Genomic DNA, 14,251 nt, shown 5'->3' with positions numbered 1-14,251 from the left:
TCGCCACTCCACCGCGCCGCCGCACGCCGCCCCGCCCCGCCGGAGTCTCACCGCCACCGCCGGATCTCGCCGTCGTACCACCTCGGTTAAACGGTATAAAACTGTTCGTTTTTTTTGGGTTTACGGTTTTTTCGGTTTTTGGTTAGATCGGTTTAGATTGTTTTTTTAGGTTTGCTATTTTGCGAACGCTCGCCGGTTAGATCGTTTCGACGAACGTTTTTGTTCGTTAGCCTCTGGTAACGAACGTTCGTTCGTTAGTGTTTTTATTTTATTTCATTTTCGGCCAGGGACCTATCCGCGATTATTTTTATCGCAAATTAGCCCCTGATCTTCAAACCCTTGCAACTTTTTAACCGTTCATCCAAATCCAGTGAAACCAACGCCAAAATCTTCGTCTCGAACCCCTCTTTCCAGTTAACCAACTTGAACATGGTTTTGACAAATTAAAATTTGGTTTCAAGCAGATTTGAACTCGAACTTCTTTTGATCATAGTTTGAGTTTCGTCACTCCGATTCGATTGATTCTTTTTGCAAATCGAAGTTCTTCAGTTGAACTTTTAGTTTGGACTTTATCATCTAAGTTTTACCCTTGCATCTATTTTTGAGTGCTTATGTATGCTATTGTTTGTTTGCGATAGAGTTTCCGGAGTGCGAAGCGTGCTACTACGAGTCACTAGGGTTTCCAGATCGTCAGCAAGGCAAGTAACACTTTGATCATACCCTTTTATTACCCAGTTTTTATGCATTAGGTCCAATCCTCAAACATTGCATGGATAGGTTTTGTTAACATGTGGGTACTGGGAAGTAGATGATGAGGTAGAACCTATTGTCCTTTATTTCAAACCTTGGAAGTTACTTATACGTTATGCTTACACTGTTATGCTATGCTCGTAGAAGTGGATTGGTTGAGTGTATCCATGACAGATGTGAGAGTTGAAAATTAATGGTTAACTTAAGGTGACTACTTTAAAACACATCTGGGTGGATTGGTTGAGGCACCCTGGAGCACTCAGTGGTTGTCTGGGCACCTGGAGCAATCCAGCGCTGTCCTGGGATATCCCGGAGTACCCGTGTGATCATCCTATGGTTCGCCACCCAGGCTCAAAGGGATCATAAGATTATTCATGCTAGAAACTTCCGTGTGCAGCCACAAGCCATCATGGGCTCTGGCATAGTTGAGTAAGTTGTGGGAAACCTTTCCATGATGGGCTAGCAGATGTAGGGGATTGTAGGTGTACCGGCCTATCTATCGGTTAAGGGGACCTCTTCGGAAAGACTGTGTCTCGGTCATCCGTTTCTCAAACATCATGCAGTGCGAGAAATACAACGGAGGAGATCGAGTCTTGTGGGAAAAGGTGCGCAAACCTCTGCAGAGTGTACAATCTAATCATGGTTAGCCATGTCCCCGGTTATGGACATCTTGAGTATCTGATAATTGAATTATTGATTTGATCTCATCACTCTTAATTTAATTTGTTGGGTTGTTAATATTGCCTTAATTGGGATTGAGTTGGAGGAACCTTCTCAATATTTGTCAACCAACTTTGTAGTTAAATAAAATATATTCCTTTGCAGTAAGGAAAAATGGCTTTACGCAAAAATTCATAACCATAGAGCCTCCACCAGCCATATATGCATGTAGTGTTACCTGTTATCTTGTTCATTGCTCTACAGTGTTATTTTGCCAGCATATTCCATATGCTGACCCGTTTTCGGGCTGCAACGTATTATGTTGCAGACTTTTCAGATGAAGAGTAAGGTGCGCTAGGTCGTTGTCGTGCACTCAGCTATGCCGTTGGAGTTGATGGACTCATTTATCTTTGATGCTTCCGCAGTTATCTTATTTGGATGATCTTAAGCCATATTATTGTAATAAGTTCTCTTTTGAGACATTCGATGTAATAAGTGTGTGATTGAACTTTGTTATAAATTCTTCAAATACTGTGTGTGTCAGTATTACCGATCCAGGGATGACACTTATACACAGAGATTCGACCGTTTGAGGTCGGATCGCTACAGTGGAGATCTGGATTTGGGTGGTGTCGGGCCGTCGGTGTTGTCCAAAAGTGGGCGAGAGCGAGATCGGCTACTCCTCATCCAACACAACGGGGCAGCGGGGATTGGAATTTATACCTCCAGAGAGGCCACCTGTGTCGCATGGTGGGCTAGATCCTTATCCACGTGTCAAGCCTTCGCCACGGCGGGGGTTGGACTCGAGCTCGGGCCCGGCCTAGTATCCCTGGCTTGACAGCATGCGTCGTGTTGGTGTGCGCCATAGCCGCTCTATGCGTGTACCGTCTTGGCTTGCCGTGATGCTCCTGCACCGCCGTACGCTTCATCGGAATCGATACCTGCAACCTGTCTCTAACCCTAGCAAAATGACACGGGAAGGTGACTATGTCCCCGATGTCAATGACCTCCACTTCACGGTCGAAACGGGCATCCATCGTCGAGCCCTTGGTGCTCAAGAGCACGACCCAAAGAGCGTCCTGACGAACCAGAGCTCACCGCCGACGAGCATCACAGTACGCGCCGACGCGAAGTCGGGCACTTACGAGGGCCGCCAGTGTACATCGCAAGCCAAGCCATCCCGCGAGAGCGACAACCTTTCTTTCTGGGTTTATTTTTTAGGAATGTACTTGCAGCTTTAAGTGCAGCCAAATATGATTATTTCGCACAGTTTAAAAGATCAAATCATGCTACAACTCCACGAAGCAGTGCTCAACAGCTCAAGCTTGAAACGGAGCCAAAAAAATGGTGTCTTTCGTGCCCGGTTTGAGCGGATACTACTCCACCTGCTAAAAACCGCGTCAGCAGTCGGCACTCGGCACGGCGCCCACGCCCACGTGTCAGCAGCAGCACGAGTCGTGGGCCCCGCGGCCCAAACGGCCCCCCTAACCGCACCCACACCATCCTCGTTCGCTCCGCGCACCCAGCTCGCTCTCGCCCCCAACCCTCCCCCACCCCACGCCTCCCTCCTCCCTCCGTTCCATCCTCGCCCGAGCTCTCCCCCTTCCCCGCATCGGCTCGCAATCCCCGCGCGCGCAATCGAGCTCCTTCTCCCCCGACCGACCGATCGATCCCCGCCGCCCTAGCACCTCCTCGCCGTGGTATTCCGATCGATGCATTGAGCTCCCGCCCAGGCAAGGGCCCCGCTTCTCGGTTCTTTCATCTCTGCCCATTCCCGCCGGGTCTCCGTGATTTCTCAATCCTCGTCTGTTTTGCATGATGACATACCGATTTGGAATCCGGTGCAATGACAACGTTCTGGTTCCCGGCGGGGGGTACGGTGTGGATGTGTGGGTTTCTAAAAAAAATTGGGTGAATTTGGTGGCTCGTCGTGGGGTCTTTGTTAAATTACTTCTTTGTTGCTGGTCCTGCCATTGACTTTTTTGCCTTTCCATTTATCTTAATTTTATGTTTCTGCAATATATATTAATCGGTTTAAGGCACTATGATTATTCGTTGTTGATACGCTGTTTCCTTCAATGACAGCCTTTTCAATTAGTATTATTATTATTGTTTGTGAACATGTGATGTTGTTATGGCCTTTTTTTGTATAATATAATGTGTTGGTTGAGTCCTTTAACTTATGATGATGTGTGTATTGATATTGACAAGCGAAAATTGTGGCCATGTTTGACGGAAACGCATGGCCACAAGGCAATCATCCAAACTGTTACATAATTCTAAATACTGGAATGCTGAGAATTAGACAGGGAGATCCAATTTTTGAGAGGCCGATGTGATGAATGCTTTCTTGGCCCTCATTGGCCACATGCTGCTAGTCATAGCAAGTTGGCAACACTGTTGCTTTTCAGCCTTGTGCCGCCTTTAGCTTCGGCCAGGGAGATCAAGTAACACCTCAAGCACCATAACTGTCTGTTTTCATTGTTGCTGCCGTTGCTCTTCATCAAGTTTCCTTTTCAACTACGTTATCCCCTATGTCCATTCTTTCTTCCAGAGGCACCTGAAACTGAACTCAGTCGCACACCTTTGACCATGAACGTTAAATTATGACTGTGTAATCAATGTATTTGATTCCCGGCAGTAACTAGGAGAGTTTATTTAGTTCCTAGTGTCACTTTTAGAAGAGCTATGTTCAATTTGGAGTTAGGCAGTCAACTAACGTATATACACATATGTAAGATCTTGCTCTTCTTTGTTTTAGTCAAGAGTGGATATCAATGTGTGTGTTTTCTAGTGTTGGCGTCTATTGTTATAGTATTGGTGGCTTGGCGGGCTTACAAGCTCAGTTGCCCTTAAATGTGTGAGAAATATCCTCAGAATAAGGATAGTTAGTTATGCCCAGCTCTCATCCCTGATATTACGTACATTTCCAGGTAACAGGTTTCTACCACTCTACAAAATAGAGCAATTCGCTGAAATGGGGGGTGTGATTGGAAAGGGAGACACCCCAAGGTACAGTTCAGCAGCTACAAAGTTAGAGCAGAAGATGGTTGATGCCATGCAGCAGAGGGCACAACAAGGGACTTCTCTGAGGTCATTCAACAGTGTCATCATGAAGTTCCCTAAAATCGACGAGAGTTTGAGAAACTGCAGGATTATCTTTCAGCAATTTGGTGAGCATTATCCCCCTGTATGTAAAGTTGTCGACTATCGTTGGTAGTGTTAACCTTTTATTCTACCATGCCATCAAAATTTCGAAACTCAAGTCTGAGAACTAGTTTGAGATCCGTTAATTCTGAAGTTTCTGAACTTAACCTACTTGGGATAATTTTGATTTCTCGTATTGTATAGTAATTTACTACTAATTTCGTATGTAAATCATACTATCCTTTATTGTTCTCTCTTTTCCTAATATCTTTCTTTTTCATGCTCTAACAAATAATGTTCTGTATTTTGCAGATGAAGATTCAAATGGTGAAATAGATCAATTAGAACTGAAGCATTGTTTCCAAAAGCTGGATATCTCATTCACAGATGAGGAGATTAAAGATCTATTTGAAGCGTGTGACATATATGAGCACATGGGTATGAAGTTCAATGAGTTCATTGTCTTCCTGTGCCTTGTTTATCTTCTCAATGATCCAGCTGTGTCAGAAGCAGTATCCTTCATACTTCTATATATAAAATACACCTGCTTTCAGAATTCTCGCTATTACTTGGTGCTTTACTGCTGCTGCTACACCATATTAGAACTATAATTACCAAGAAATACATGACCCAGTTCATAAAAGCAACATTGATTTTTTTCTACATTAAATAATCGACATAAGGAGTAGGAATCACTTGCAAAGTGCCTTGGATCAGGTTATTCAGTAAAGATATAAATTATGTGAAGTTCCATAAAATACTTTAAGAGAAGTACTTAAAAATTGTCCAAGGTATAAATCATGAAAGATATAAGGGCTAGGTAGATATGTCAGACTTCTGCACTGGGGTCCTAGTTTACATGTTTCTTTGTTCTGTTCTGATGAGGAGACTTGGTATGTCCTTGATGTGTTGCTTTAGAGAAAAAGAATGGGATTAGGTAACCTTGAGCCAACTTTTGAGACGTTGGTTGATGCATTTGTGTTCTTGGATAAGAACAAAGATGGATATGTCAGTAAGAATGAGGTGATAGAAGCGATAAATGAGACCAGTGCAGGAGAACGCTCTTCTGGACGCATAGGCGTGAAAAGATTTGGTGAGTCATCTCCCCTGCAGCACCATATTGAATCCTCTATAAAATCTGAAGCATTACACATACTCTCATGCTTTTGTGTTGGTTAATCTTTGGTTTCTCAACTAACTTTAGATTGCAAATGCTAATCGGCTTTAGACATGTTATGCTGCTGCACCATTGCTTTTATAGGAATCTGTAGTTCAAAAGGACACTTTTAGAAAGTAAATCTGGTGGTGAAAACAATTATGACTATGTTTTCACTTCCTTTCTCTAGTTTTTTCTTCTGGAATTACCACCTCTCTCTACTTGCTTTGCAATGGCCTTGTGACATAGGCAACCCTTTTTGGGTTAAAAAATAATCGATAGAAGTCTCAAGCTGCTGGCAATTCTAAATTCCTTTGGAACATTGGTGCCAAGCCTCTGCGGTAGGGATGCTTCCAAGTTTATTTATATTCCTTCGTGCTTTGGCTTTTGAAGAATTTATGTTTAAGTTCAACAACTGCATAGGAGGTTTGGTGCTTAGTGCTTATTCCAGCCCATATTATGAGAGTTTCCTCATTTATGTTCACCCTGATGTTTAGTCTTTGGTCGTTCCAGAGGAAATGGATTGGGACAAGAATGGAACGGTGACCTTCAAGGAGTTTCTTTTTGCCTTTACTCGCTGGGTGGGGATCGACGATAATGAAGATGACGACGATGATGAATGAGCGCAGCTGAAGATTAGCCATTCTGAATAGGCCAAGTCAGCCTTCGGTAGCCTCCAGCAGCTTTCCTACTTATGATAATGAAAGAGTAGTTTAAAATGTTCATTGGTGCCTTGCCAATTATGTCTGTTTATGTTTCTGTTAATAGAAATGAACCGAAGTTGTTGAGAGGATTTGGTGATAAAACTTTGTGCTTTGGTGTTGTCTGATCATAGATAACCATGCCATTGAAAACTTTGTGCGCTCGGGTATTGGAAGCAAAATTGTAAGTTTGGAAGAGAGGTGGTCTTCTTTCCATCGAAATTAAACAATTTTTTAGGGTGAAATCAAACTTTTTTTTTTGCTCCTTAAAGAAAGAAACAAACTAAACATTTTTTCCTTAGATAATAGACGAGCTTTATTGCTCTCGTGGCCTCCCTCTGCATTGATAGATGCACGACTGCACGCGCGACAAAATTACAATGTCCAGTTGCAAGTATATTTCACTGGCATTTAGGCGTAACAAAATCACAATGTCGAGTTGCAAGTATATTTCACTGGCATTTAGGCGTAACAAAATTACAATATCGAGTTGCAAGTATATTTCACTGGCATTTAGGCGCTTATGCTGTTGTAGAAAGAGCGATATTTTTCATACCGTTACCGTTACAGATACATGGTAGAGTTATCCATGTCAGGGCTTGTCAATCCCCTCCAATCCCTCTGGGAAGGGGGTGTTAACGGAACAAGCGCTCAAAGTATTAGCACCGGTCTCAGGCTTTGTTGGTGACCAAGGAGAGAACGCCGAGGATACTAAATCCCTTTTTATTTGAAAAGCATCAAATCTATTATAAAAGTTCATCGAAGAACAAAGTACTTCAAACATAATAAAAATTACGTCGAGATTCTGAAACCACCGAACGACAACTACTACCGTTAGAACGCGCTGCTGTCACCGCTCCCCTTCTAGAGCCGGCTTACCTTGTCGATAAAAGCCAGGAAGTCTTCGTGCATGTGCCCCTGAGGTCCGACGCTCTGGAGCTGCAGTCGTCGTCATTGAACCCTTGCATAGATTACCGGAAAAAGGCTTTCGCCCAGCTTTATATATGAAGCAAACCGCCCAAACCACAAACATCCAAACAAAAGTTCACACCTCACGCACGCAGAAAAGTCGAAGACACACACACACACACACACGAGGTAGCAAGGGTACAATTGAGGGCACAACTCAACAAACCCTGAAAATAAAACACGAAACATCCGACAGGAGCCCAAGGGATGGTCCAAAGGTCTTGCGACGCGAGGTAGCTGCGTGCCTAGTCTGGCTCCCGGGGTGGTGGCGGAAGCGGAGGAGCCATGCGGAAGGCCATCGCTCGAAGGTCGGCGAGGAGGGTGTCGATGGCGTCCCGGTCCTGGGGGCGGCTAAGCGGCCGCCAAAGCTGCAAATAACCACACATTTTGAAAATCATGCCAGTGGCACGTCGAAGAGGAGCCCGCTGGATGACAAGCTTAATACGGATAGTCCAGAGCGTCCAAGGTAGAACCCCGATGCACAACCACCTAATGTGGCGGTGACGGGGTACTGATGCTTGGATTTCCGCCAACAAGTCTGGGAAGTTGGTGTTACACCAACGACCACTGACCACTTCGCGGAAGCAGGTCCAAAGGAACTGAGCAGCAACGCATGAGAAGAAGAGCATCTGACACCAAATCTCATAACATAACGAGAAACCCTAATCTCACCGCCCCAAGGAGGCGGCGGGAATCTACACAAGTGCTTCGTCGACTATGTCCATACGGACAAATTCGAGGAGGATCGGAGCCCTGAAGACAAACTCGAAGAAGAAGTGCCGCCATCCGCCCGAGCGCCGCACCTGCGGGGAATAAAAAACCCTAACCTAAACTGCTAACTGAAACGAGGCACCGGGATTTTCCTCCCTGCCACCAGCCGGCGGAGCGGCAGGCAAAGGGAAGGCGAATCCACGGGCTCGCCGGTGAAGTTTGGAGGGGAGAGTTTGCCCTAGTCATCTAGGGTTAGTTAATTAGCAGGATTGGTGCCTAATCTTAGTTTTTTTCCTAGCAGATGTTGTTTTACATATTTGTTCTCAAGGTACTAAATCCCGATAGGGGAGCTTTCTAGAGCACACGTGATCCCCTTCCTTCCACGGGGGAGATCTACTCCTTGGGATGGTCATTTGGTGGTAGAGGGGATGAATAGAAGAGCATCGGAAGGCAACGCCACAGGGAGACGGAGCGAGGCGGAGGAGGGTCGCAAGCTCATATCGTGCGGGAAGAACGAAGCGGGGAAATTTTCCACGAGTATCGAGGCGTGGGACCTCTACTCGAGGAAAGAGCAGGGTTCGGGTAGGCCTACCTCGAACTGGTAGTCGAAATGTCGAGCTCGTTTCCCTGACGAATGTCTCTGCGTGGATTTCGGCCCCTAGGTAAACGCAAGGATCCCGGGGGAACCCAAGCAACCTATAAATATTGACATGATTTGCAAGTTCTATCCCTCGAACCAAACAACTTGTATAACCACCCAATTCTATCTGTAACCAAACAAATGGTATAGCGAAACTGAGTTCTATAAATATTGACATGATTTGTTTGCCGTCAAAATCAACATGTAATTTGAATAGTGCTTTTTGTAACGTCATAGTCTATAAATATTAACATGATTTGCCAGTTCTTTAGCTGTCGAAATCAACATGTATTTTTATGTTGTAGTTATGAGCTAATCTCACCAACTCAACAAAAAGGGTCACCACAAGGAAAATACACAGAAGCACATGGGTGCTCCACCCCCTATATGAAAATTAAATTCGAAAAATACCAGGAAAATTTAAAAAAAATCTGAAATCTTAGGATCTCAAACCTTGGCGCCCAATCTACTCTCGTATGAAGTTTCATAGAAAAATACCAGAAAATGTATCTATGACGAAGAAAATACAGTCCAAACTAAAATCCATCCAAACAGTTTGTTTCTATACATAAGAGTTTTTTTGTCTTTTTATCACGATAGGTTTTCTGGTATTTTTTCACCAAATTTCACATGAAAGTAGACACCCAGATTTCATATCCTAAAATCCCAGTTTTGTTATTTCCCGGTATTTTTTGAAATAATGTTCATATGGGGAAGACTTGTATAGGATCAGCCTTTTATGTGAGATCATAGGATCAACTCAAATATTTCACATTTAGACAACCCAAAAAAATCTGAAAAAAAAGTACAACATACCTGCAGGGTATGTCTACAACTCCAAAAAAAATCAGCTCAAAACTCGATCTACAGTTAAAGATTCGAAAAAGACAAATTCGATTATGAATAGTATCAGCTTTGGGATGAATAGTATTTGACACTATTCACATCTTATTTTGTCTTTTTGTTTCTCTAAGTCTAGTTCAAATTAGGAGCTGAAACTTTTTGAGCTTGTACATCAAACATGGATGTATGATTCTAAATTTTTTCAGAATTTTTTTAACATTTTTTGTATCTTCAAAATGATTGATCTCATTGATCTCATCTAAGAACAGATCATGTACAAGTCTTCCCCATATTCATATAGGGGGCTACAAATCCTCTTCAGTCACCACAACTTCTATCCATCACTCATCCTTTAAATCAAACACATAAATGATTATCTTCAACCACTTGCACATCCTACCCAACCAAACAGAAAAAAAGCTATCCCTAAACAGGTGGTTGGGAACCTAACTTGAGGGCGCGTGCATGCAACACTAGGCTGCAACGCCGTCGCGTCAGCAATTTTGTGCACCGTCATCACACCCTCACGCCGCCCCTAAGCACCCAGATCCAGCCACCCTCAACCTCAGACCGACACTGCCGCACGCCTCCGGCTGCCTTCGCATAGCCGTCGTCGCGGTCCTTGTGCGAGGAGAGAGAGGAGAAGAAGGGGATTCGATCTGTTTGATTAAATGAGTCCTCAGATTTTTAGCCACGAGGCAAATGATGAACTGTCGAAGGGTCAGGATGATAAGGCACTAGTTTAACAGAGCATATACAACGCAAGTCATATGCATGTGTTCATACGGACGAGTGTATGTGCGTGTATGTGAGCATTTATATCTGTACTATGTTTAAAAAAAATACAAGTCAAAGGTAGCATGAACACCAAGCGCAAAGCCAAGTTATTTATAATCTGCGTACTGCGTATTAGGTGAAGTTTACCGACCAGGCCACGTGGACCGCAGCTGTTCTAGAGAGAGAGAGAGAGAGAGAGAGAGAGAGAGAGAGATCTGAGGAGTCAGGTCGGTAGCCCTGAGGAACCCTCTCGCAGGCAACCGGAAGGGGAGAGATCCGAGGTAGGCAACCCAGCAAATTCTTTCTTGGTTTCTCCAATCTCTGATTCCATATGATCCGATCCTAATAGGAGGGAAAAACAAGACCATTTCTTGGTTTCGTTTCTGCCGTAGTACTACAACATGGCTTGACGATGACAATTCGTCTTGGTCCTCCGTTGGATTCCATAGAAGGTAGGATTATCCTCCTGGAATGTCGATGGATATCATGTATCATCAATAGATCGAAAGGGGTTCAGCCCATATTGAAATAGTTCCTTCATCCTTTCTTGCTTGATTGCAAACTGAACTTCTTTTGGGTGGGTGGATTGAATTCCCCAATTTGCTTAACTGATTCTGGAAGGAAACTGCTAAATCTGCATGATCCCCATTACTAAGATGAGTGCAAGACATCTTTGCAGGGGCTGGCAGCTGAGATGAGTGGAGGGCATGGTGATGCTGGGATGGCTTCAGGTAGAGACCCTTTTCTGAACAGTATATACAGCAGGACTGACTTATCTTGGAGTTGCAAAGGAAATGCAGGAGCAAACGGCATAGCGTATCCGCTGCTTCTTTTTCGTCATTTGGCCGCTTTGTTACTATTCCAGTTAATAGCTCTTGAATTCAAACATTTTTACACGCATGGTGGTAAATATCACTGCCGCACGCCCACCCCGTCGCGCCAATGCAGCACCCTTGCTGTGGTAGTGTTGTTTGGCAAAAGCTAGTTAGTTTCTAAAAAGTAATATGGTTGGGCATGTGTGCGGTGTGGCAATGTTCGTGTGACACGAGACTGAGACTTACTTGTGGAGCAGTGAGCACTATTGTAAATGAATTGGGGGGAGATTTGAAAGAATGTTAGCAGTCATGCGCGAACTTGGGATATACACAGATATGTGTATCTCTTAGATATTCGAGTGCTGGCTATTAAGATCAAATCAGGTCACTTGCCCAATCCATCTTGCACCATGAACTCAAATTTCACCTTTGAATTGCAGGTAAGATGGCAAAGCTGAAGGAGTTATTGCAGAAAAGTGAAAATCGCATTTGTGCTGACTGCAGCGCACCTGATCCCAATTGGGCGTGAGTCACGATTTAAGCTATCATTATTCAAACAGAATTACTAGCTAGTTATCAGCCTGATTCTCATCATTTTCTGATATTTTATACGTACCCCCTTTTGGTTCTGATATGCTTTTGCACAAGAAAGTACTAGAATTTTCTTTATTTTTGTTTATTCACTCATGTTTCGTTGCAAATAACCGAGTATTTCCTTACAGGTCAGCTAATATTGGAGTATTCATATGCGTAAAATGTTCTGGCGTTCACAGAAGTGTCGGTACACATATCTCAAAGGTTAAACTAGCTGCAACTCAATAATAATCTTATGTGTGTATTTATCCTTTTTTTAATTATCAACTAATAAGTGTGTAAACTAGTACTCCCTCAGTCCCGAATTACTTGTCGCAGAAATGGATAAAATTGGATTTATCTAGAACTAAAAATACGTCTAGATACATCCATTTTTGCGACAAGTAATTTCGGACAGAGGGATTATTAACATTGCAACCAATGTTTGTAGTTGCAAGTAGCATGCATCATGTAAGATAGCTGCAGGATAGAACACACTTACCTTCATTAGCATATCAGTTTTGTTGCAATTTAACTGTTGGGAATGAGCTGGTTTATAGAATCAATGAGTTCCAAACAAGTCGTAAGTTAACCTTTTTTTTCCCTTGGCTCAGGTCATGTCAGTGACACTAGATAAGTGGTCTGACGATGAAATTGACTCCATGGTAGAAGTTGGTGGAAACTCGCAAGCCAACGCAATCTATGAGGCCTTTCTCCCAGAAGGCTACCGCAAGCCACACCCAGATTCCGCCCAGGAAGAGCGACAAAAGTTTATCAAGTATTTCATCTTGTTTCTCAGATGGAACTTCCTTATGGTTCAGTTTATACCTTGCAGTTTCCAGTTTGATCGCCTAGCATAACTTAGCAAATGGTTGTATACCTTGCAAAAACTCCATGAAGGGCATTTACAATCTGATCGATAAAATGGTTCATTCATGAACTCCATATTACTACCAGTGTTAATTATTCATTAGCCACTGTCTCAATGTTTCAGGTCCAAATATGAACTTCAAGAATTCCTGGAGCCAAGCTTACGGATTGTCTCTAATCATCCTAGTGATGCCGGAAAACAAGCATCTAACTCACATTCTGCTAGTTCCAAGAGTGAGGCAAGGCTGCCCCAAGATTGCAAATTAAGTAACTAACACAATCTTTCTGTTTCTTAGGATGTTATACATATAACATGTTCCTCCTCTCTGCAGATTGGCATGGTTGAGTTCATCGGGATACTGAATGTCAAAGTCATCGGAGGCACCAAATTAGCTATCAGAGATATGTCTAGCAGCGACCCTTATGTCGTCTTGACCCTCGGACAACAGGTAATCACATAGCGAGCTTGTTGACATCGAGATTTGGACATTCTTGCAGTCATCTAGCAAATTTGAACATTGAGCATTGTTGTGTACAGAAAGCACAGACTTCAGTGATCAAAGGAAACCTGAACCCCGTCTGGAATGAAGAACTCAAGCTCTCTGTTCCTCAGAAGTACGGGCCTCTGAAGCTGGTAACAATAATCTCATGAGAACCTAGCACTAAGAAACAAATGCAAAACTCAGATCTGATCTTATGGCTAAAAATTACATTTCTAACAAGATCCTTTTGTTATCAACTCTTGACCACAACCAGCAAGTGTTGGACCATGATATGGTTTCCAAGGACGACCTGATGGGGGAGGCCGAGATCGACCTGCAGCCCATGATCAATGCGGCAGCATCCTTTGGAGATCCAGAGCTGCTCGGCGACATCCAGATCGGCCGGTGGCTCAAGTCCGGCGACAACGCTCTAACCGCCGACAGTGCTGTCATGGTGACCGGAGGCAAGGTGAAGCAGGAGGTCACTCTGAAGCTGCAGCACACCGAGTCGGGGGAGGTGACGGTGGAGATGGAATGGATGGCTCTAAACATTTAGAGGATCCGGATACGATGGCAAATTTGTATTTTGATTTGTATTTTGCTGCAAAGGATCCATTGAATCGACTTTTTTTGGAAAAATAATAATTTTTGCTACTAGTAGTAGGCAATAACAAACATAACCTGAACTCAAGCCTTGGCTCTGTGGTTGGGCATGCGGTTGTGCAGCCTAACGACCCGAGTTCAATTCCTAGAATTGACAGGTGATGTACATGGGTTTTCCCCCATTTATTGAAGATCAAGTTTGGTGTGTGGTGGAATCACTCATCAAAAAATATCTTGATACTCATTCAAAAAAATTCTGAGGACCATGTTTATCTTGGTACTCATACTAAAATGGTCGTATGCATCCCTAGTTGGTGCAGAGGCCGGGGAAGTAAAATTCTTCCAAAAAAAGATTTTTAAAGGAGAGAAGAGCCCCGTGTCGCCCCCCCGTGGGCGACCCGGGCGCCCAACCCTAGCCGCCGCCGAACCCAGCCCCCACCTCCTTCCTCTCCTCCCGCCGGCGCCGCCGGGCAAAGCCCGCGCGGTGCCGGCGGCGGCGGGATCTCGTTTCCTCGCCTGGAACAGGGGCCGCGGGGGCTGCTTCTTCGGGCGCG

General features: G+C 44.0%; 2 protein-coding genes across 4 annotated transcripts; both read left to right on the top strand.

Moving 5' to 3' along the window:
- Positions 1-2,932: 2,932 nt before the first annotated feature.
- On the top strand, positions 2,933-6,659 carry LOC123144190 (probable calcium-binding protein CML21). 2 transcript variants are annotated; one of them, XM_044563240.1, is made up of 5 exons: positions 2,933-3,143; positions 4,344-4,583; positions 4,870-5,069; positions 5,476-5,650; positions 6,227-6,659. In XM_044563240.1, exons 2-5 carry the CDS (start codon positions 4,388-4,390, stop codon positions 6,334-6,336), a joined length of 681 nt encoding a protein of 226 aa, XP_044419175.1. In that variant the 5' UTR covers positions 2,933-3,143; positions 4,344-4,387; the 3' UTR covers positions 6,337-6,659. The 2 variants fall into 2 exon arrangements, with proteins under 2 accessions (XP_044419175.1, XP_044419176.1); XM_044563241.1 differs by having other exon boundaries at positions 2,943-3,143; positions 4,351-4,583.
- A 3,796-nt stretch (positions 6,660-10,455) lies between these two features.
- LOC123144189 (ADP-ribosylation factor GTPase-activating protein AGD12) lies at positions 10,456-13,751 on the top strand. 2 transcript variants are annotated; one of them, XM_044563238.1, is made up of 10 exons: positions 10,459-10,635; positions 10,704-10,806; positions 11,034-11,085; positions 11,610-11,694; positions 11,892-11,967; positions 12,357-12,520; positions 12,737-12,851; positions 12,945-13,061; positions 13,151-13,246; positions 13,369-13,751. In XM_044563238.1, the coding sequence occupies exons 3-10, from the start codon at positions 11,049-11,051 to the stop codon at positions 13,648-13,650; spliced, it is 972 nt and encodes a 323-aa protein (XP_044419173.1). In that variant the 5' UTR covers positions 10,459-10,635; positions 10,704-10,806; positions 11,034-11,048; the 3' UTR covers positions 13,651-13,751. The 2 variants fall into 2 exon arrangements, with proteins under 2 accessions (XP_044419174.1, XP_044419173.1); XM_044563239.1 differs by lacking the exon at positions 10,704-10,806 and having other exon boundaries at positions 10,456-10,635.
- Positions 13,752-14,251: the final 500 nt, after the last annotated feature.

The sequence above is a fragment of the Triticum aestivum genome, chromosome 6D (assembly GCF_018294505.1).
Source record: "Triticum aestivum cultivar Chinese Spring chromosome 6D, IWGSC CS RefSeq v2.1, whole genome shotgun sequence".
Lineage (NCBI taxonomy): Eukaryota > Viridiplantae > Streptophyta > Magnoliopsida > Poales > Poaceae > Triticum > Triticum aestivum.
The sequence above is the reverse complement of the archived record's forward strand: the minus strand, read 5'-3'. Positions and strand labels throughout refer to the sequence as shown.